This window comes from Elephas maximus, chromosome 6 (genome assembly GCF_024166365.1).
Source record: "Elephas maximus indicus isolate mEleMax1 chromosome 6, mEleMax1 primary haplotype, whole genome shotgun sequence".
Taxonomy (NCBI): Eukaryota; Metazoa; Chordata; class Mammalia; order Proboscidea; family Elephantidae; genus Elephas; species Elephas maximus.
In genome coordinates this window covers 54,615,490-54,638,455 of record NC_064824.1, presented here as the reverse complement: position 1 = coordinate 54,638,455, position 22,966 = coordinate 54,615,490, and the positions used below count along the sequence as shown (strand labels likewise).

The 22,966-nt window shown below is 39.6% G+C and overlaps 1 protein-coding gene across 2 annotated transcripts; it reads left to right on the top strand.

Annotated features, from left to right (window-relative positions):
• Positions 1-15,350: 15,350 nt before the first annotated feature.
• ERMN (ermin) lies at positions 15,351-20,551 on the top strand. Of its 2 annotated transcripts, none has more exons than XM_049888967.1 (3): positions 15,351-15,615; positions 16,292-16,384; positions 19,983-20,551. In XM_049888967.1, exons 1-3 carry the CDS (start codon positions 15,375-15,377, stop codon positions 20,498-20,500), a joined length of 852 nt encoding a protein of 283 aa, XP_049744924.1. In that variant the 5' UTR covers positions 15,351-15,374; the 3' UTR covers positions 20,501-20,551. The 2 variants fall into 2 exon arrangements, with proteins under 2 accessions (XP_049744924.1, XP_049744923.1); XM_049888966.1 differs by having other exon boundaries at positions 15,367-15,615; positions 16,352-16,384.
• Positions 20,552-22,966: the final 2,415 nt, after the last annotated feature.

Below are 22,966 nucleotides of genomic sequence, written 5' to 3'. Positions count from 1 at the left end.
CATTTTGCAGATGTGCTGAGCCTCTGCAATGCTAAGTAATGTGCCTAAACTCCTATCGCTTTTCAGTGATGGGACTGAGGTTTAAATCCAGCTCTTTTTATGACAACATAAGCTTTTCTGGTAGCAAAGTAAGACAATTGCTCAAATAATGCAAGTCAGTGTAAGAGAGGTGCCACTAAAAAAAGGGGACAAAAAAATTGCTTACAGTGTTCAAAGAAAAGCACAAGCAAAGGCATTTCGGGAAAAAGGGTCATAAAATACTTTGTGGAGGATGTAATGTTTGAGATGGGACTTGAAGCATGGCTCACTGTCAGGAGACACCTAGAAGGATGCTAGGGGTTGTGGGGAGGCATTCCAGACATTGGAGAGAGAATAAGCCAAAACATGGAAATGGCAACCCACGTTTGGTAATATGGAATAGTTCATTGTTACAAAGATAGAAAAATAGAACTGTATGATTTGAGGTAATAAACCTGAATAGTAGCTGGACTGAGGGTAAGGTGTTTGTGGTGTTGTTAGCTGCCAGGGAGTCGAGCTTTCACTCACAGCAACCCCATGCTCGACAGAACTAAACGCTGCAATGAAACGCTGCCCATGAAATGCTGCCCGTGATCGGTTGTGTGTTGGACTGTTGTGGTCCATAGGATTTCCATTGGCTGATTTTTGGATGCAGATTTCTTCCCAGTCCATCCTAGCCTTGGAAACTCCACTGAAACCTGTTCAGCATCATAGTAATATGCAAGCTTCCATTGACAGACAGGTAGTGTCTGCGTATAAGGTACATTGGCTGGGCTTCGAACCTGGGTCTCCTACAGGGAAAGTGAGAATTCCATCACTGAACCACCAACAACCTAAGGTGTTTGTACTTAGTACTTAATACGATAAGCAATGGGCAAATGTTGATTTTTAAAGTGCGTGTTTTGTGTATATAAAGGATCTTTTAAAATAAATTTTTTATTGAGCATCTGTAATGAACCAAGGAGTCCCCAGGTGGTGCAAATGGTTAAGTGCTCATCTACCAACTAAAAGATTGGCAGTTCAAATCTGCCAGAGGTGTCTTGGGAGCAAAGCCTGGCAACCAGCTTCCGTATCTTCCTGTCCATATGGAAGGTGTATGATTACATTTCTTAGTCCCTCTTTATTATTTTAATGTTGTCTTCTTTTATATAATAACATCGCTGTTATCCTGTGTTGGGCTTCTTTTGTTTTAAATCTTGCTTTGTTTTTTTTTGGATTTCCCTGTCTGGGTTGACTTCTGGTTGCTCTGCCCAGGGTTCTAGTCTTGGGTTGATACCTGATATTATTGATTTTCTAACCAAAGAACTCCCTTTAGTATTTCTTGTACTTTTGGTTTGGTTTTTACGAATTCCCTCAATTTGTGCTTATCTGGAAATGTCTTAATTTCACCATAATATTTAAGAGACAGTTTTGATGGATATATGATTCTTGGCAGGTAATTTTTTTCCTTCAATTTTTTAAATATGCCATCCCATTGCCTTCTTGCTTGCGTGGTTTCTGCCGAGTAGTCCAGTGGCTCTCCTTTGTAGGTGACTTTTCTTTTATCCCTCGCTGCTCTTATAATTCTCTCTTTATCTTTGGTTTTGGCAAGCTTGATTATAATATGTCTTGGTGAATTTCTTTTAAGATCTACCTTATGTAGAGTTTGATGAGCATCTTGGATAGATATCTTCTCATCTTTCACAATATCAGGGAAGTTTTCTGCCAACAAATCTTCAGCAATTTTCTCTGTGTTTTCGGTTATCCCTCCCTGTTCTGGTACTCCAGTCACTCGTAGGTTATTTCTCTTGATAGAGTCCCACATGATTCTTAAGGTTTCTTCATTTTTTTAAATTCTTTTATCTGATTTTTCTTCAAATATATTAGTGCCAAGTGATTTATTTTTGAGTTCAGAAATCCTCAGCATCTACTTGCTCAATCTTGCTTCTCTGACTTCCTATTGAGTTATCTAATTCTGTAATTTTATTGTTAATCTTCTGAATTTCTGATTGTTGTCTGTCTATAGATTTTTCCAGCTTATTAAACTTTTCATTATGTTCCTGAATAATCCTTCTAATTTCTTCAGTTGCTTTATCTGTGTGTTCCTTGGCTTGTTCTGTGTATTGCCTCATTTCCTTCCTGATGTCTTGAAGGGTTCTGTGTATTAAACTTTTGTATTCTGGTTCTGGTAATTCCAGGAATGCACTTTCATCTAGAAAATCCCTGGATTCTTTGTTTTGAGAGCTTGTTGAGGTGATCATGGTCTGTTTCTTTATGTGACTTGATATTGACTGTTGTCTCTGAGCCATATATAAGTTATTATATTAGTTTATGCTTGCTTACTGTGTCATAGCTGCTTGCTTTGTTTTGTTTTGGTATACCCCTATAGGTTGCTTGAGTGAGCTAGCTTGATTATTTTTGCCTTTGGAGCTCTGGTGTCCTGTCCCCAGCTGGCTAGAGCTGTTATCAGGTATATCAGTCTAGGAGTCCATTCAGTTTTCTTGCATGAATTCAGCTCAGGTTTCCAGGTAGCTGATATCAAGTGTGTGGTACAGGCTCTGTCCTACAGTCTTAGAGGGGCAGGGGTGATTGGCATATATACTGGTGTCTGACTGCAGCAGGAGGTCATGCTCTGAACAAGGCAGGGGGCTGAGAACCGGCCCCCAAGTGTCCCTGAGGAAAACGTGTCTCTGTTCCCTAGAGCATGCTGATGGGTGGGTTCTGCAGAGGGACCATGGGCACCCAAAGTTTTTAGTTGTAAGGACTGGGAGGTATCAGTTATCTTTGGACCCCTGTTGCAGGTGGCTGGGTGACCTGAGTGGAGCTACCAGTCCTTAGGTCCCTGATGTGGGTAGGTGAGGACCTTGTTTAATAGGCAAAGCAATGTCAAACGTCAAACACCCACCTCTCCACCACAGAGCTGAAATGGCTGGAGTCTGCCAACAAAGGCCTGTTCTCCTGAAATAGGCCCACACAGGTCCATGCAGAAGTGAAAGGTGCTCAAGGTCCATGGATGGTTTATGCCTGGACAGGAGCCTCTTCTGTCCTGAGCTCCCCTGGTTAATGGAGCTAGCAAATTATCTTTTCCCCGCAGTTGCAAATATTTCCTTCCCCAAAGCTGGGAGGATGGCTCTAAGTGCTCACCAGGGTCTATCTCAGGCCCAGGGATTCAGCTGCTGAAGCCAGCTTGGGGGTGGGGGAGGCACCGTAAAATATATGCAAGCACTTAGCTTTTGCCGAGAGCACCATTCTCAGGTTCTGGAGGTTTGAGTGGGCTGTGTGGCTGGCTGCTTCTCCCTGAGGAAACTGCAGCCCAACGCTTGTACCAACCTGCCACTGCTGCCGCCGCTCCGGGAATGGTGCCTGAGGGCTCCCCGTGATTCAGGTCTGGTAATTCCTCTCCGCTTCTGAAGGGCCTCTTCTTCCCCCTGACTCTTGGTTCGTTGTCTAAGCTTGCCTTTGATGCCCAGGGCTCCCAGCTTGTCCCAAATATACTTGTTTCACTTGTTTTTTTGGGTCTTTGTTGTAAAGAGGGCTCGTTGGAAGCGTCTGTCTATTCTGCCATCTTGGCTCTGTCTCAGCAATCAGCTTCCAAAAGATCATAACCAATGGAAACCCTATGGAGCATAGTTCTACTATGACATACATGGGGTCGGCAACTGGAATTGACCCAACAGCAGCTGGCTTACTGTTTATTATGAATCAGGTACTTTACTAGGAGCTATGAGGTATCATCTCAATTCTTCTTTTCTGACCATGATTGGAGGCATGCTGTCAGAATATTACTCTATGGTAGTAGGCATAATGGATGGAGGCAGAGATTGGAGGTGGAGACCAGTTAGAAGACTATTATAGTGGTCCAGATGAACAACACTGAGAGCCTAAATTCACTTGATTTTGTCGACCTACAGAGTGTGGTGTGGTTCTGTCTACATTTCACTGAGCTACAGGCTCCTGAAGTACATCTGCCTTGCTCTGTTCTTGGTAGTGAGTAAGCTAATCATTAATAGAGCTTTAAAATCATTGCTGTCCTCATCGAAAGGTCAGGCAAATCTGCACAGCTGTTCAGTGTTCCATTCTCGGATTCAACACAAAGACTTGACAAGAGATTCTAATGTATGTGCAGATTTGTTTCACTCAGTGAGAGAGTATGAATTTCCCAAGTTTACCCTGAGACAAAGTTTACTCAGCTAAATTATCAGAAGCATCCTAGGAGATGCTGTGTTTGTTCATAGTAACATCACTGTCAGCTTCTTAAAAGACAGATCATCATAGCAGGCTCATTTTTTTTTTCTTAAAGAAAAATGTATTTAATTATTGTGGCTGCATATCCCCCTAGAAAAACAACATGTTGCCTTAAACTTTTAGTGATATTCGAAATAGTTTGAGAGGGATGATGCTGACAGTGATATTACTTTCATACAGCTCTGTTTCCCCAAGAGGCTTATAAAATGCTTTCAAAAAACCAAAGAGTGTGTATGCATATGTAGCTCAAATTTCTCTTTCTGTGGTTTTATAAATACCCATACAAATTCCATTTCTATCTAGCTAACGCTTATGAAGTCTCCGTGAATATAGAAGACATTCTTTCCATTAAAATGCATCAGGAAAAAAATCCCACTGTAAGTGACAGAATTAGAATTGTTTGCCTAAAAGCTTTAGGGAGCCCACCCCATTGGGGGCATTCTCTTATGCATTTAGGATGTGAGCGAAGCGAGTTTATTGTATGGAAATTTTCCTTTTCCTTACCTATGCTATTATTACAGAACGATCTCAAACACTTATTCTCTACCTGCATGAATTCTTGTTGGATATAGAGTATCTACAGATCAAGTTCTATAGAGACAATCTGTTATTTCATACTCTCATAGAATCAAGTTCTACTAACTCAGTGTACTGGGCTTTTTGTAGATGATAGTTGCCATAGGCTGTTGCTGTTGCACTAATCTCAATCCAAGATGAGAAGGGTGGAACCATATTCTGGACATGTGTGTTATTAGATGAAACAGATGTCAGCATTCATTGCAATGGCCCCCTATAACATGCCTTTATAAAGGGTGCCAATAAATCAAATTGTCCCATGGACTACAGGAGGGAACAGGACTGAAGTCTCGTTAAATCTGGACTCCAGGTTTGAAGAGCCACTCTCAGGCGCAGGTATGGCTTTGAACCCATCTTGCCTCCTACTGTGTAAAAAGAGCTCTCTAGTTAAAAATCTACCTTTACCCCATCTCAGAAGTCAAATTTCAGAGTTTGGATTGTAAAAAAATTGATTCATATATAGATGAGATATATGTGTGCCTTGTCCCTTAAGGAGATTTTTCTTCTCAAATAACAATAAAATTAGTATCTACTACCTACTGTGGGTGGGAACCCTGGTGGTGTAGTGGTTAAGAGCTATGGCTGCTAACCAAAAGGTTGGCAGTTCAAATCCACCAGGCACTCCTTGGAAAATCTGTGGGCAGTTCTACTCTGTCCTATAGGGTCTCTATGAGTCAGAATCGACTTGGCCACAACGAGTTTGGTTTGGTTTTGGATCTATCCTCGGTAACCTGGTGGTGTAATGGTTAAGAACCACAGCTGCTAACCAAAAGGTCAGTGGTTCGAATCTACCAGGTGCTCCTTGGAAATCCTATGGGGCAGTTCTACTATGTCCTATAGAGTCACAAAGAGTCAGAATCGACTCGATGGCAATGGGTTTGTTTCTTTTTCTTTTTTTGTATCTATCAAATGCCTCTATCATGTGCAAACCCTGTACTTGGCATGTTGTATACACTAACATACAGTTATGCTGCAAGTATACATCTTCATCCCCATTAATGGATGAGGGACTGGAGCCCAAGAACATTAAGTGACTTTTCTAAATCTGCAAGGCTAGTAGTAATAACAACACTAACAGAGCTAAAAACCAAAAAACTGAACCCACTGCCATTGAGTCCATTCAGACTCATAGCAACACTATAGGGTGGAGTAGAACTGCCCCATAGTGTTTCCAAGGCTGTAAATCTTTACGGAAGCAGACTGCCACATCCTTCTCCCTTGGAGTGGCTGGTGGGTTGGAACCACCTACCTTTCAATAGCAGCTGAGTGCTTAACCACTGCACCACCAGAGCTCAGCAGAACTAAGTAGTCTTAAAACAATAAAAATAAAAACTAACCTTGAATGAGTACTGTCTTAGTTATCTAGTGCTGCTATAATAAAATACACAAGTGGATGGCTTTAATGAAGGGAAATTTATTTTCTCACAGTTTAGGAGACTAGAGGTCCGAATTCAGGTCACTGGCTCTAGAGGCTTTCTCTGTTTCTGGGCTCTAGGGGAAGGTCCTTGTCTCTTTTCAGCTTCTATTCCTTGGCAATCATGGTGATCTTCACGTGGCATGGCTTCTATCCTCCCCCATCTCTGCTTGCTTACTTGCTTCCATGTTTCCTCAGCTCTTTCAAGACATACCCCGGTGGTGCAGTGGTTAAGAGCTTGGCTGTTAACCAAAAGGTCAGCAGCTCAAATCCACCAGCCATTCCTTGGAAACCCTATGGGGCAGTTCTACTCTGTCCTATACGGTCACTATGAGTCGGAATCAACTTGATGGCAACAGATTTTTTTGTTTGTTTTACAGTAATACTGCCTCATTAACATAACAAAAAGCCATTCCCAAATGGATTATAACTACAGGTATTGGGGTAAGGATTTATAATACAACTTTTTGGGGGGACACTGTTCAATTCCTAAGAAGTACTTACTATGTTGGGTGTGCTAAACATTTTCCCTGGATGAACTTATTTAATTTTTACAATGACCCGAACACCTTTTACAGATAAGAATCTGCATCTCTTAATGTAATAGGCATCTACTACTTGTTTGTTTGCCCTACAGTCCCTCTCATTCTCAATGCCTATTTTTTTGCTTTGGGATGAACACCTGTCTCAGGCCTGGCTAATTGGAGTATTCTATCCCCTAGTCATAGCAACTGTTTCGGGAATTAACCCACGTCCCAAGATAGCCCAGTGAGGGTCATCCAAGGGACTTTGGCTGGAATAAATGGGAAAGAAATGCTCCCTTCTCTCGCATCACTAATTATACTGATGATGTAAACTTAGAGTTGCCAGTGAAATATTTGCCATGTCATAGAGAGAACGTGTCTGAGAATAAAAAGCTAATATAGAGGAAAGCAGAGAAATGAGAATGGGGTGTTTGTGTGTGCGTGTGTGTGTGTGAGAGAGAGAGAGACACAGAGAGAGAGAGAGAGAGACTCGATGAAAAAATTCCTAAAGCCAGAATAATTCCTATTTTGAGTTGAATCTATGTTAAGTTGATTCTGCTTCAACTTCAACCAATGAAAAATTGTCTACTAAAGAACTTGACATCAAGAGTGGGATGAATGGCTACCACCAATGACTGTCCTGACAGGGAACGCAACAGAGAGTCCTGGACAGAGCAGGAGAGAAATGTAGAATAGAATTCAGATTCACATAAAAAGACCAGACTTAATGGTCTGACAGAGACTGGAGGAACCCCCAAAACTATGGCCCCTGTATGCTCAGTTAACCCAGAACTGAAACCGTTCCTGAAACCCACTCTTCAGACAAAGATTAGACAGGCCTATAAAACAAAAAATAATACATATGAACAGTATGCTTCTTAGTTCAATCCAATATATGAGACCAAATGGGCAGCTTTTGTCCAAAGCAGAATGAGAAAGTAGGAAGGGACAGGAACTGGTCAAATGGACACAGGGAACCTGGGGTGGAAAGGGAGAGTGTGTTGTCACATTGTGGGGATTGCAACCAATGTCACATAAAAATATGTGTATAAATTTTTGTATGAAAAATTAACTTGAGCTGTAAACTTTCACCTGAAGCACAAAAAAAAAAAAAAAAAGGAATGAGATGAAGGTTATAGCCCTTAAAATGTGGGAGTGGACCAATAGAGGTGTGATGAGTAACAGTGAGAATCTACCTGTACTTGTTAGTGAGGTTGAAAATCATTGTTAAACTGTTCCCCCGTCTTGATTCAGACCATTTCCTACTAAGGATTGAATTTTAGGAGACTTGTTAAAAAATAGCACTCATAGTGACCCTACAGGACGGATTAGAACTGCCCCATCGGGTTTCCAAGGAGCTCCTGGTGGATTTGAACTACTAACCTTTTGGTTAGCAGCTGAACTCTTAACCACTATGCCACCAGGGTTTTCTAAATTTTACTCAGGGAATATCAGGATATTGGAGTATTGGAGATTTTCTTATAGTATTTAGTAAACTGCTACAAGTTTCTATCAAACCGGAGCTGTCAAAAAGATCAGAGAGAATATAGCTTTGCAAGGCCAGCAACAAGAAATCCAAAATACATGAGATTCAGAAGAACACATCCCTCAAATGGTTGAAAAGTTGGATTTTCTGCCCCTAGCCCGTCAGTGAAAATGAAAGTAGACAACCAGGAAACTCAGTATATTAGTTTCCTGCCGCTGCTGTGACAAAAATGCAAATTTATTTTACTCCAGTTCGGGAGGTCAGGAATCTGAAATCAAGGAGTTGTTGTGCTGCGTTCCTTCTGGAGGTCTTAGGAGAAGTGTTTCCTTGCCTTTTCCAGCTTCTAGAGCCTGCCTGTACTCCTTGGCTTACGACCGCTTCCTCACATCTTTCCAACTTCCTTTGCCACATCTCCTACTGCTTTTGATCTTGTTGCCTCCCTCATATAAGAAACCCTGTGATTACATTGGGTCCACTTGGGTAATCCAGAATAATCTTCCCATCTCAAGATCCTTAATCATATCTGCAAAATCCCTTTTCCCATACAAAGTGACATGGTCACAGGCTCTGGGAATTAAGACATGGATATCTCTTTGTTTTTTTGAGGTGGTCATTATTCAGCTTATCATACTCAGCAAGAGGTATTAGGGGACCCAGAAGAAGACTGAACCCTCAGGTCCTCCCAAATATCTCCTCATGTGGGTTCTCATTGTGACCAAGAGAGACAGGTTATTGGTGATATTGTTAAATCCTTGGATCCAAACAAGTACAATGCCAGTACAATTACCATTACAATGTAAAGTACAATTTTATCGTTAAATGAGCTGTTAAGTTCACAGAGTTTAAGATTCTTGGAATTAAAAAAAAAAAAAAAAAAAACCACTGCCCCGTCGGGTCAATTCTGATTCATAGTGTCCCTGTAGGACAGAGTAGAACTGCCCTGTAGGTTTTCCAAGGTTGTAAATCTTTATGGAAGCAGACTGCGGAACCGCTGACCTTTTGGTTAACAGCTGAGTTCTTTAACCACTGTGCTACCAGGGCTCCTTTTCTTTGAATTAAGTTTCTATAATTTACAATCCAGACAGTCCTGATTTGTACACTTGTCCAAGGGCACAGAGCAGCAGAGCTGGGATTTCGTGCCAGGGCTTTTAATGGCCGAGTCCATCCTCTTGCCCACTGTAGGGGTCTCTGATGATATTACTCATTGTTTTCCATATGAGGGGGGCTCTTTATACCTCATTAGTGGCCACCCTTTTGGTCCCCCCAGCCATTCCCATGTCTTGGTCACAGGGACCTACATTGTGAATCCTTTGTGCAGGACCACAGTCTCCTCTAAACCTCGCCAAATACCCGATCTATTTCTTCCCTTATTATTATTTTTAATGGTGTTTGGTGGCTCAGTAGGAAGCCAGGTCCCAAATTCTAGAACCACAATAAAATACATACCCTTCCCAGCACAGAAGAAAGTCTGTCTCTAAAGAGTCAATAGACAATCCCCTCACTACCCTTATTGTTGGCATACGTCTTTTAAGCTGCAGGTGAATTTTCAAATTTCAAACTCACCTGTTACTCATAGGTTTCACCAGTAGTGCGCTGGCAGAAACAATTTTTAACCTCAGGATTTTACACTTCTAGAATGGCAGCTGTTGTTTCATGTGAGGCATAAATACAAAGGCAAGGTATAACATGGCACAAGATAATGTGGCACAGTGGTTAAAGTGCTCGGCTGCTAACCAAAAAGTCAGCAGTTCCAACCCACCAGACCACTCTGCAAGAAAAAGATATGGCAGACTGCTTCCATAAAGATTTACAGCCTTAAAAACCCTATGAGACAGTTCTACACTGTTCTATAGGGTCGCTATGAGTTGGAATTGACTCAGTGGCAGTGTTTTTCTTTTTTTTTTTTTTTTTGAGTAGGCAATTATTGTTTTTAGAAGGGAAATATATAGATACTGATTGATTTTATTATGTTATAATATTCCATGTTTCTGCAGCAGTTCACTTTAGCTGTCCCTTCAGCCTGGAGTTTTAATCTCTCAGATAAACCAATTCAGACTACTCTGGCTCCTCCAGGTCTTTCAGTGTTAAACATTCCCCTGTGGCATTTGTTTATTCTCCAGAGAAGATTCTGTGCGCTATTGGTAGAATTTTGAGCTGAAAGTTTACACATGGCACCGTGCTGGATCAGAGAGATGTTGAAAGTCCATACCTGTGGTGACTTTGTCATGTGTCAACCTACTGAGGCTGAACCAAATTTCCCATAATTCCCTTTCCTGTAGGTTTCCAGTTAAGGTGGGCCAGAGGAGACATTCTTGTGTGAGAGTTGGAGGGTAGAAGGGAAGCAGCAGCTGTTTTGTAGCTCATACACATTGTTGCTGATCTGCTGGCTCTCTGTTGGCTTGGGGTAGTAGCTAAGCCTATACCTGCTCCGCCTTCTCCTGGGCTCCGCTTCAGCTTCTCCGATTCCTGCGTCAGGTGAATGTTCGTGTTCAGCTCTATAACGAATGGTGCCAGCTTCTCCTGCAGGACAGCCACATCACTAATGTCAGAGGCAATGAGAAATGACCCAGGTTTTAGTTTGTCCTTGTATGTTCTGGCTTGTACTTGTGGTTTCAGCTTGTCTTTACTCTTTCCCTTTATACTCATCTTCTCTTCCCAACTGCCTGTCCTGTGGACATCAAACTCCAGCATCAGATGTGACAATAGTCTTACAGAGACAGAATAACCAGTACCCATATTGCTCAAGGCAAATCCCAGAGAAAGAGAGAGAGAGAGGTAGCGGTTCTACCTTTCTATGGTTTGAACCCTGATAATTACCATACGCCTGTCCCCTTTACTATGTAAAACTCCCTATGTATAAAAACTGGCTCCAACCCGCCAAGATCAGAAACTGTTTAAATTTATCACTTGTTGTAATTTAGTGCTTACTGGCAATCTGTTAGTTATAATATTAACTTGTGGCCTGGCTTTTCACATGCTATTAAATGTCAGGATTTTATGGCTCCTTTTCAATGTGGTCTTGTTTTTGAACCTAATATAGCCTTAACATTATGCATATAGCTTTGACAAAAGGGATATGGATATTTACATAATTTTTTTTTCCAAATTCTTCTACTTAGGTATGAATGATCCTTTCATTATCATATTTTGTTATAGATTTGATAATGATTACGTTTACAAGACTTCTTTCACCATTCAGAATAACTAGAGAAAAAGCCAAAAAACTGCAGTAAATCATTATTATTATTATTTTTAAGTTGTGTTTCATGCAGTGAAATGGATTATGCCATGTTTGAATTAAGAATGTGTTTGTAAGTCAGGCATTGTTACAATGGGTGACAATTTACTTTTTTATTTACAAAATACACTGTGTTTTATTTGGTGGTTGAATGGACTCATCTAGGTGCTGAATGTGTCTCTTGTTGCACCTACTTGTAGGAAAAATATGCTTGTTATAAACCATTTATGGAAACCCTGGTGGCCTAGTGGTTAAGTGCTACAGCTGCTATCCCAAGTGGTCGGCAGTTTGAATCCACCAGCCGCTCCTTGGAAACTCTACAGGGCAGTTCTACTCTGTCCTATAGGGTCGCTATGAGTCGGAATCTACTCCACGGCACTGGGTTTGGTTTTTGCTGTGGTATAAACCATTTACCTGACCTTCATTGTTCCATAGGTCAGCATAAAAACATTGCTTTTTCATAGAAGTGAATACACTGGTTAGCTGAGGTTGACAAAACTGGATCATGTTTCTGTCTTTCCAAATCTGAAATAATTCAAATGCCAGAAAAACAAAAACAAAAGCATCCAAGCACGACATTATGGTCGTTGTTGTCAGGCGCTATCGAGTTGGTTCTGACTCATAGCGACCCTGTGTACAACCAAACGAAACACTGCCCGGTCCTGTGCCATACTCAAAATCGTTATGCTTGAGCCCATTGTTGCAGTCACTATGTCAATCCATCTTGTTGAGGGTCTTTCTATTTTTCATTGGCCTTCTATTTTACCAAGCATGATGTCCTTTTCCAAGGGCTGATCCCTCCTGATAACAAGGTCAAAGAATGTGAGACATAATCTTGTTATCCTTACTTCTAAGGAGCAATCTGGTTGTACTTCTTTCAAGACAAATTTGTTCGTTCTTTTGGCAGTCCATAGTATATTCAATATTCTTTGCCAACACCACAATTCAAAGGCGCCAAATCTTCTTTGGTCTTCCTTATTCATTATCCAGCATATGAGGCAATTGAAACACCGTGGCTTGGGTCAGGCGCACCTTCTTTGTTTTTCAACACTTTAAAGAGGTCTTTTGCTGCAGACATTAGAAAGAAAATAATCCAAAATACATTAAATTTCCATAAAAGCTAGGCTATAAATTACAATTGCTATAAAACCTATAGAAATCCAGGAGTAGGAGAGACAATGGGCTTAACCTCTCTAAACCCTGCTGTGTCCCTGATGGCTGCTCTTGACTTCATTGTGATTGGAGATGAGGTTCTTTAAAGCTATTGTGAGCCTTTCCATGTACCAGGCACTATGTTTATTGCTAGGCATTTGGTTGAATTAGTGACTTTTCCTGCGCTTAAGGAACTCACAATTTAGTGTGTCCCTTGTTGCTAAGCTCAGTTTCTATATTCTCTCTGTGTGAGTCCATTCAATATTTTCTTGTTTTCCTAGATCCTGGATTTTTCTAGCTCCAAGTTAGTGAGGTAGGGCCAACCTGGCTCTGAAGCTCCAGATAAAGACCTTTGAATTAAGTGAATAACCCTGTCATCAGCATCCCCCTGCAGTGGAAGGAAACTCCCAGGCCTGCGATGGTCCTTCCAATGCTCCTCAGCAGGTGGGCTGTCTCTCTTAGAAAAAAAACCCATTACCGTCAAGTTAACCCTGACTCATACTGACTCAACAGGACAGAGTAGAACTGTCCCATAGGGTTTCCAAGGCTGTAAATCTTTATGGAGGCAAAACACCACATCTCTCTCCTGTGGAGTGGGTGGTGGGTTCGAACCACCCACATTTTGGTTAGCAGCCAAGTGCTTTCACCACTTCACCACCAGGGCTCCTTGTTTATCTTGAGAAGGCCTTAGCAATCAGTCTTGCTTGATACCACCCTTTGCTGCCCTCTCCTGGCAATAATTACCTCTGTTGCCAAGGTGACTAATTCTTTAGGCTGGAGCCCAGTTGGATATCTGGCCCATGGAAACAGCAGCACAGGATAGGAATGGGACTAAGCTTTATCTATGCTGCAAACTCTCATCAGTAGGCTTACTAGCTATGTGATCTTGGGCAAGTTCCTTAATCTCTCTGTGCTTCACTATTCTAGTCTGTAAAATGGGAATAATAATAGCACCTACCTCACAGGTTGTTAGGAAGATTAAATTAGTGACTACTTGTCAAACAGTTATATGCCTTGCATATAACTGTTACATAACTGTTCAAGAAATTAAAAGAACAAGCAAACAAATGAAAAGTTGGGGTGTTAAGTAGGAAATACCTAGTGATGACAAGGGAGAGAGTTCTAGAATCTACTAGAAATGATTTCCATGTACATGGGAGAAGGGGATGCCATCAGAAGGGCCATGTATTGTCATCCCTGGTAAAGGCCCTAACGGGTTCAGCCCTAGATACAACTCTAAAGTTGATAAATTTATAATTATCCTCCATCTCATTTTCTTCTTCCCTTTAGAAAGGACCTGAAATGTGTTCTCTCAGAGGTAAATTTTATTCATTAATAATTTTTTTTTAATTGAGTATATACCTAGTTCAAAGCAGATGATCTGTGCTGGGGATGCAATAATATGCAAGCTAAACATGGTTCCGGGCCAGATGAAGCTTACATTTTGATGAGCACAAGGGATATTACAGATAATTGTGCAATTAGTCATTTAATTACAATTTGAAGAGCACTCTGAAGGGCAAAGGTAAGGTGTAACAAGAGTCCTGTCTTAATCCTGTGGGTAAGGAAAAGTGTCATTAAAGAAATTATATTTGAGCCTACGAGCTAAGAACTTAAAGAAGCTGGTTAGACCAGAAGCTTGGCTTTGAGGAGAAAAAGGGCTGGAATTCCAAGCAGAGGGAGCAGCATGGGTAAAGGTTCCAGAATCTTTTCTTTCTGAAGAAGGAAGGAATAGTGGGATAACAGGTATTTTACAGAATCACCCTTTACCCCAAGGACATACTGTGTTGGTACTGTATAGTTTTACAGGCATCACATAATACCAATAGAGAATGTGGAGATTATTCTGATTGGGGATGGGGAAACCTTCACAGAGAAAATCATAGCAGAGTTTTAAAGGATGGGATGGGCTTCTGCAGACATAAATGGATTTGAGCATGGATTTGAGAATAAGAAGCTATAGGCCAAGTACATTACTCTAAACTTTTAAAATTTTTGGCACTGCCAATTCTGTAGAACTTTGTTTGCTTGATTTTTTCAGAGGTCCTGTCTCTGGGCTCCTAGAAGCATCCCAAGAAATCTGCTGCCAAGGACCACTCACAGTAAAATTGCCCTGTTTGCACGTTTTGATTGCTGTTTTTATTCCCTAATAAATAAGAAACAAGGCCATCGTCCCTTACAAAATAGCTGAGGTTTTCCTCAAACAAAATCTGTTTGGAAATGTTAAGCTGGTTACGCAGAACTAATATGCCTCAAGGTGGTCATTCTCTCTGGATTAAAGCTGTGGAACAATTGTAGCTCCTGTTACAAGGAAAATGACAAAGGGCTATTATGAAAAGGGACAAAAATCTCTGTTCCCAGAGGGGGACTGACAAGCTGAAAGTCCCCCTCTACATGCCTACACAAAAGCCTGATTGCCTCAGATTGTTTGTTTATGTAAATCAAGAGAGTGCCATTAATTCTGCAAGTGGGACTGCTAAGCAACAAAGAAGACTATGATTGGCTGGATTCATGCTCAAGGGCTGGTGGCAAATCTGACAGATTCTATTGCTTTTGCTCTAAGCTCTGTGTGGACACCTTTAGGAAAAGAAGCTTGTTATTGTGTATTAAAGTTTTTTTTTTTTTAATTCTTATAGTACGAGTTGAAATTAGAGAACTTGAAGGCAAGATCATTTATCTTATCAAGGATCTGCTCACTCAATTTCGTCAAAGCTCTCTCCAAATCAGACTCAACTGTACATCATGACAGACATTCCAGTGACATACAGTGGGGCTGAGTGTAATGGGGACACCCCACCTGAAAATGGGCAACAGCCAATCACTAAAATCACGGATGAAACTACTAATACCAGTGGCACCCTGCCATACTACAGGGTAGACCCTAGTCTTGAAGATGTACCCATAAAAGAAAATCAGGAGAAAAGTGAAAAATCTCAAGGGAACATGCTACTCAACTGGTCCATGGATGAGAAGTTCCTAAAAGGTAAAGTATCTCTGTCCTCCTCAGTTTGCTTGCTTTGATTTATAAATTCACTCAGGATTGTTTTCATAAACTGTTATAACAGGAATGACCTGGACACCAAAAAAAAAAAAAATTGTAGCCCCTTATTTTACTGAGGGTGCACAGCTTCAGGGCTAAATCTCTGCGTTGGCTCAAAGCTAGAATTATTTATTTGTTAGCTTTGTGACACTAGACAACTTTCCTAGCCCCATAAAGCCTCAGTGTTCTCGTTAGGGGAAGGCAGAATTGTAATACCTACAATTGTAGGGTTGTTGTGAAGATTACTTAAGATAATTCATATAAATTATCTGCAGATAGTAAGTGTTGGTTAAATGTTAACTATTGTTAACAACAATAGAACTTTGTTATTATTGTGAACAGTCTCATTATTTGAACAAGGAGAATTCAGACTTTTATATTCCTCTTCTAAATATATCTGAAGATGTCTGAATTAATGGTTCCATATTTTATATAGATATAAAAGGAAAGATTACTATTATGCCTATAAATAAATGGAACTAAGGAAGAAATGAGTCAGAGTAATTTTTAGTCATCATAATTAAGATTAAAAAGTCTACCTGGAGTCTAAATTGGTAATTTATTTTCCCTCAAACTATGTAAATGTTTAAATATTAATGTTATGGTTTCTTCCCCCTAGAAAAACCAGAAGAGAACCTCTTTATTGTTCATAAGGCTATCACAGATCTTTCCCTCCAAGAAACAAGTGCTGATGAACCGGCATTCAGAGGAGGTAACAGGAACTACCATTCTGCACACAGACATTGTTTGACTGAATATGAATGATGGTTTTTGCATGGGATGTTGTGTGAGTGTGGAGTTACAAAAGCAATCCAGGCAATGCCTTCAAAAATCTCCAAACTGCTGTAGGCAGATAAAAGAGTCTTGACTTATCTGTGGGACCCACCTTAGAAAGCATTCTAGGTGGTTGGAGACTGATACTGTGTGGATTGGTACAGCTGATTGGTATGCTTTGACCCAAGGATCTGTCTCTTATTAAGTTAGTCCTCTAAGCCAATATTTCTTTTTGATTTGATGTCTCCAACCTGTGTCAGGCAACTTGTGAAATGTAAATATTTTAAAAATGGGTTTATTATTAAAAAAACAAACTGCCATTGTCATACAATTTAAAATAATCTTAAAAATGGATTAATCCGTAAGAAAATGCTAGATCTCTGAGGTAAACCCAAAATGGTTGCCAAATTCTTGTCACAGAAAGCTCCCAGTGAGTTAAAGTTAACTTTAGTTGTGTTATTTCAGAAAATGGAGAATAAAAAGAACGTTGATTTTTGAGCAAATACATTAGATTTTAAATAAACTCAATAGATTAAGAGCCATGAGTTCTTAGATGTCTGTTCTAAGAAGATGTCTACATTCAAGCAGTTTCTAAATGAAGTGCAGGATAGAATCTATTGATTAATCGTTTATTTCTTATCTTGTAGCTATAAATATCTTATCTCAATATTGAAGCCAACTTGTTAGGACCTATCCAATTTAGTCTGATTAATATCTAGGACTTTACAGACAAAATATTGATGAGGTTATTGGTTGAAATATTAAAGCATCACATAAAATAGTATATGCCAAGAAGGATGTGATTGGCAATTTCCTGCATTTGTCTCTTTGCAGGGACACTTCTCAGACTGTGTCAGTTGACCACATTCAGTGGTCCGCTGGATAAATTCTTCAGAAAGAATATACTGAGCAACAGTCACCTTCAAATTTTTACATTTTCAGAGACAATTTATAAGACTGGTTGTTGTGTGCCAACAAGTTGATTCCAACTCATAGCGATCCTGTAGGACAGAGTAGAGCTGCCCCAGAGGGTTTCCTAGGCTATCATCTTTAGGAGAGCAGATCACCAGTTCTTTTGTGGAGCTGCTAGTGCGTTCAAACTGCCAACCTTTCCATTAGCAGCTGAGCATTTAACCTTTGTACCACCAGGGCTCCTTTTATAAGGTTTAGTCTCCACTAAATGAACTAAGAGTTTGGCTGCTAACCAAAAGGTCGGCAGTTTGAATCCACCAGGTGCTCTTTGGAAACCCTATGGGGCAGTTCTACTCTGTCTTATAGGGTTGCTATGAGTCAGAATCGACTTGATGGCCATGGATATTTAAAAGAACTATATAACCATTTTTCCCTAATCCATATGCTTTCAATGAGTCAAGCTCTCAGAGGCAGGGATCTCAATATTTCAGGTAGAACCTCTTTCAAATTTCTGATCAGGAAATCCACTGTATACAACAATTTTTGTAGAATATTACATACACTTTGATCAAATAGAGAATGAAAGCAGTCTGGATTTTTAGAGTGAGTCCCACCAGACAATTTTTCCCTGAATTAATCCTTTCTTGTTAGATGAAGCGTATGTTTTTCCTGAATGATAAACTAAAAAAAAAAAACTCACTGCCGTCAAGTCGATTCTGACTCCTAGCAACCCTATAGGACAGAGTAGAACTGCCCCATAGAGTTTCCAAGGAGCACCTGGTGAATTTGGACTGCCGACTTCCTGGTTAGCAGCTGCAGCACTTAAGCACTATGATAGAGGCACAGATTTTGGTGTCTTTTATTTTTGCAGTGGCAAACAGCTATAAAATCTTTAAGAGAATGTTCCTGGATTGAAAAATATGAGGATGCTAAAAATATTGAGGAACAATTATAATTTAAGCTCAAGGAGTAATTTCATGCATGACAACCTCATGCCTGAGTGACGACTATGAGCAAAAAGATCAGTTTCTTTGGTTCTTGTGGAAAAAAACAAAACAAAAGAAACCTTAAGATTATAACAAACATTCAAATGTGTACTTACTTACAATGTAAAGAACACTGACTGGGCACTACCTGTTAAGAGTTATGAATAAGTAGTTAGCGGTGATAATTCATATGCATGCATACATTTCTCTCTAAGTTTACAATATAATTCCTAGTTGGGGAAATGAAAAATGAAGAGAGCAAAAAGCCTGGGATAAAAATGGATTTGTGAACATCTTTCAGTGAGAGTAGAAAATTGTGGGGAGAAGGGCATAGAGCAAAGAGGAACATTACCTCTCACCTTATTGGAGGCTTGCTGGCGCAGTGGTTAAGAGCTCTCCTGCTAAGCAAAAGGTTAGCAGTTTGAATCTAGCAGCCACTCCTTGGAAACTTTGTGGGGCAGTTCTACTCTGTCCTATAGGTTTGTTATGAGTTGGAATCAGCTCGTGGACAATGAGTTTTATAATGTAAAAAGGAATGGTGAACCCAGGCCTAATGAAGGATATAACCCAGAGAATATTTTTGAGTCATGTATGTTACCAAAGTTTACCACAAAAATTCTTTAGGGTTGAAAGCCCAGAGAACAATCTCTACTCCTTTATAATTAATTCCTTTTAGCATGCTTCACACATGTTGAGAGTATACTGACATGATGTAATTGTTTAAAAAGTGAAAATTGTAATAAATTCAGCCTTTTAGAAGTCACTTCCTGGTGCCAAACAACTTGAGTCAATTTAGTTGCCTTTAGGGGTATATCTAAAACAACAGGCTAATTTATCAATAGGTAGATAGGAGCTCAATGTGAATTTTAAATCCTGGCTTTCTTGCCATCAGTGGTGAGGCTTAGACCACATAACGTGTGCTTCGGTAAGCTGAAGCCTAGGTTAGCCCAGTGTTTAACTCCTGAACGTGTCTGGTCCTCTGCTCTTCCTCCACACCTGGTTACTTTAGGCTAACTCTCAGAAACACACTGGGAAAGGTTGAGTGTGCTACCCTGAGTAGAGGAGCCCTGGTGGCGCAGTGGTTAAGAGCTCGACTGTTACTTCAAGAGTGACCAGGCATGGACAGTCATAAGTTTTATTATTGGAACAAAATCTTTTTGCCCCTGAAGCACTTTTCTAATCTTACGAGGTGTATGAGTGTATGTGTGTGTGTGTAAGAGATAGATCCAAATATTTTATTTTACATATTCATCTATCAAGTTGTGACAGGCTAGACAGACTTTTTAAAGTGTGTCTCAAGGAACACCAGTCCCACTAGATATAACAGTCCATAAGAAAAGAGTTCTGTAATCAAATGAGGTTGGGCTACCTACTTTCTTGGAGAGTTACAATATTCATTAGCATTTTAAAGGCATGAATAAATTCTGAATAAGCTTATTTAACTGTATTTACTATAGTGTTTCCCAAGCTGATACGACTATAAAGCCTTTTTTACTGTGAAAAAATATTAGAGACCTACAGAATAATGTCCCATAAAAGACATGTTGGGAAATGCTTGTCCACAAAAATAGTTTGGAGAATAATAGATGGGTATTTTGGAACCTCTGCACAGCTCACTATCAATTGGCTTTGCTATAGGGCATCGGTGGGAGAAGATTCCTCTGAGCAGCAACAACCAAGAAGTAATTAGACAGAGGGACAGGATTTGTGAAAAACCTCTAGAAGAAGAAGATGGGGATAGGAAGAACAAAGCCCATCAGGCAACTGCGATCGAATGGTTGGGATTTCAGAAACCTAGCCAAGTTGACGTGTTGCATTCTAAAGATGATGAGGAGCAAGAGGGTTGGGATGAAGAAATTAATAACGACGATGATGATGATTGCAATGATGATGAAGATGAAGTTCGAGTGATAGAATTTAAGAAAAAAAGTGAAGAAGGCTCTCAATTAAGAGAGGAAGGCAATGTAAGCGAGGACTCCCCTCTAAGCAGCCCCAGTTCCCAACCCGTGACACCAGATGAGCATCCAACCTTAGGGAAGAAGAATGACATCTCCAGAAATGCTTATTCAAGATATAATACAATATCCTACCGGAAAATCAGGAAGGGGAACACCAAGCAAAGAATTGATGAATTCGAGTCCATGATGCATTTATAAACTGAGAAATTCTCATGCCTTTAAAGCAAAAGCTAGCTCTGTTTCCTTGAGGTGCATCTTTGGATGCCTGATTTGAGTCGTTCCCTTTGAGGATATGGAAGCTTACTCTCTGTCTCACTGTAGAATAACATGGAAATAAACCTAGACAACATGCCGTCTGGTAACCTCAAATCAAGAAGTATTAAATTCATTCTAGGGCACTTGCTTTTTAAAACTTCACTAATAATCACCAAATAGCACCTCTGAGGACTCTGCCATGATTTGGTTTTCAAAGTGGCTGTGCTAGGGTATGTCATCAAATGAAAGAGATGACTACTTGAAATGATCCCTGTCTTCCTTTTGATGTCTTTCTCCCTGTACATCGAGAGTGATGGAAAGTTTGCTATTAAACCCTTTACTTCTAAACATAGTTCTGTAGACTTTTGCAATAAATTTTCCAGAATGCTTTGCCTTTCCTGTTGTCTTCAAAAAGATTGATTTTAAGTGGTTTTCCTTGGCATCTACAGAGTGAAAATTCTATAGGCCTCCTTCCTAGGTGTTACCATTCACTGAATTTTCTCACTGGAGGGCTGAGCAATTGTCAGCCAGAAGAACCCTGTTCACTAAATGTTGGCTTTATGTTCTCAAACTGAATTAAACCCATTGTGAGGTTGATACAAAGGATGGTGTGGGGAAGAGACTTAGGAGTTATATTCGATAGTTTCATTTCCGTGCCTGAAAATAAAATCTTGTCTACAACAGTTTAAGCCATTAAAAGTGAAAATGAAAGTTTTATCACACTTTTAAGCAAATACTGCTCTCTATTACCGTACTTGCCCACATTAACAGCTTCTCAGAATAATTTTCTTGCCTGAGAAACCTGAGACAACTCTAATCATAACTATACTGGTTACTATTAAAGTGGAAATAATTATCTTAGGATATTTTCTAAGTAGAGTGGTGAGCATGTATTTTTAATGACAAAGCTCTGATGGTTGTTGGGAATATATAGTTTACTGGACTTGAGCCCAAATCTAGATATTTAAAAGTGTGTTTGTAGGAGCTTTATTCAAACCAATATGTGAAATAATGTATATTTATGAAAATGGAGAGTATATTTATATTCTTCTTAGATAGTTTATTCTACAATTTTTCATTTCATGCTTCCATATATATTACCCTTAAGTTTTTTTTCACCACAGATAAAGATATTTTTTGGCCCTGCAAATAAAAAGACAATTCCTTATTGTCCGAATGTAATACTGTCATTGTACTGTTCAACCCTTTGTTTATTTCTTTTTCGTTTTGTGAAAAACTCGGGTTAGCTTTTCTTAGATTATTGCTTATTTATGTGTAACAAATCCCACAAATTCCAATGGAAATTTCTTTTAATTCTTCCTGGTCATATAATATATTTCCACAGTATCACATACTTTTAGTTTTCACAAGGCTCAATTTTGAGTTCAAGATTGAAGTGTTCCTTCTGTTATTTCAGAGAGCTTACAAATGGGCCATATGAAAGTTCTTAATACAGACCTACAGATCTCATCCTTCACAATGCAAGTTTTCAGAATGAAACCAAGGTCTCTATTGATAAAGCCAGGTAGAAGACTGATACACTAAGACAATTTCCTGACTAATTTAGATCTTCTAAATCTTTCCACCTGGACAACATATTTTCTTTTTGGATTACTGAATACCCTTACAATTTTTCACTTAACTTCAAATCACAGTGTGTAATCGGGCCATATTGTTAACCTACCATCAATACAACATGTATTCTGAGTTACCCCATCAAAGATGATGCATTCCTATAGAACTTCAGTGAGATGAGAAGTAAGTCTATGGCCATATGGCATGACAAACCAAACAGTTTTTATCAGGTTTCAACACATAGTAACCGTGGCCTTTTTAGCTTTGTGCTCCTGTCAAATGACTAACCAATCTGAAAATATTTTATCAATGAAGATTATTTTAGCTTATGTTCAATTAGTGAATGTTTAATGCTCATGGATGAAGCAATGTATTTGCAAGAGAGCACTGAAACTATTCTTTGTCATCAGTACCCATTGCCCTATACTGCCATCTTACATCAAGGCCACAAAGTTAAGTGACCTTAAGTAACATGATGGTAATGGACGGCTGTTAGATTCTTTTTTAAACTAAGAAAGACAACAGTCTGGCTCAGATCACATGGGGGCATTAAAAATGTTTAAAACACAGATGGGAGATTATGAAGAACACAAATTTGTAATTCAGGTTTACCGGAGCTTTGATGGTTCAAAGTTCAAGCATGCTAAGAAGGGCTCTGGTACCTGGTAGGAGTGAGAATTGATTTATTATGTGAATGCTGATATTTTCTTACATGACTTTTTGTTTTCCTTAGTTGCTGGGTGAACAAGAACTAATAATATCTGTATTTCTCTTTTTATATAACACTATCTTCAAATATACAGAATATGCTAGAATATATAATTGTTAACGCTT

Excerpts from the sequence above, each read along its gene's own strand:
- ERMN (XM_049888967.1), top strand. The coding sequence starts at position 15,375 with ATGACAGACATTCCAGTGACATACAGTGGGGCTGAGTGTAATGGGGAC. Across the intron at positions 15,616-16,291 it reads GGATGAGAAGTTCCTAAAAG|AAAAACCAGAAGAGAACCTC; the intron begins GTAAAGTATCTC and ends TCTTCCCCCTAG. Across the intron at positions 16,385-19,982 it reads TGAACCGGCATTCAGAGGAG|GGCATCGGTGGGAGAAGATT; the intron begins GTAACAGGAACT and ends GCTTTGCTATAG.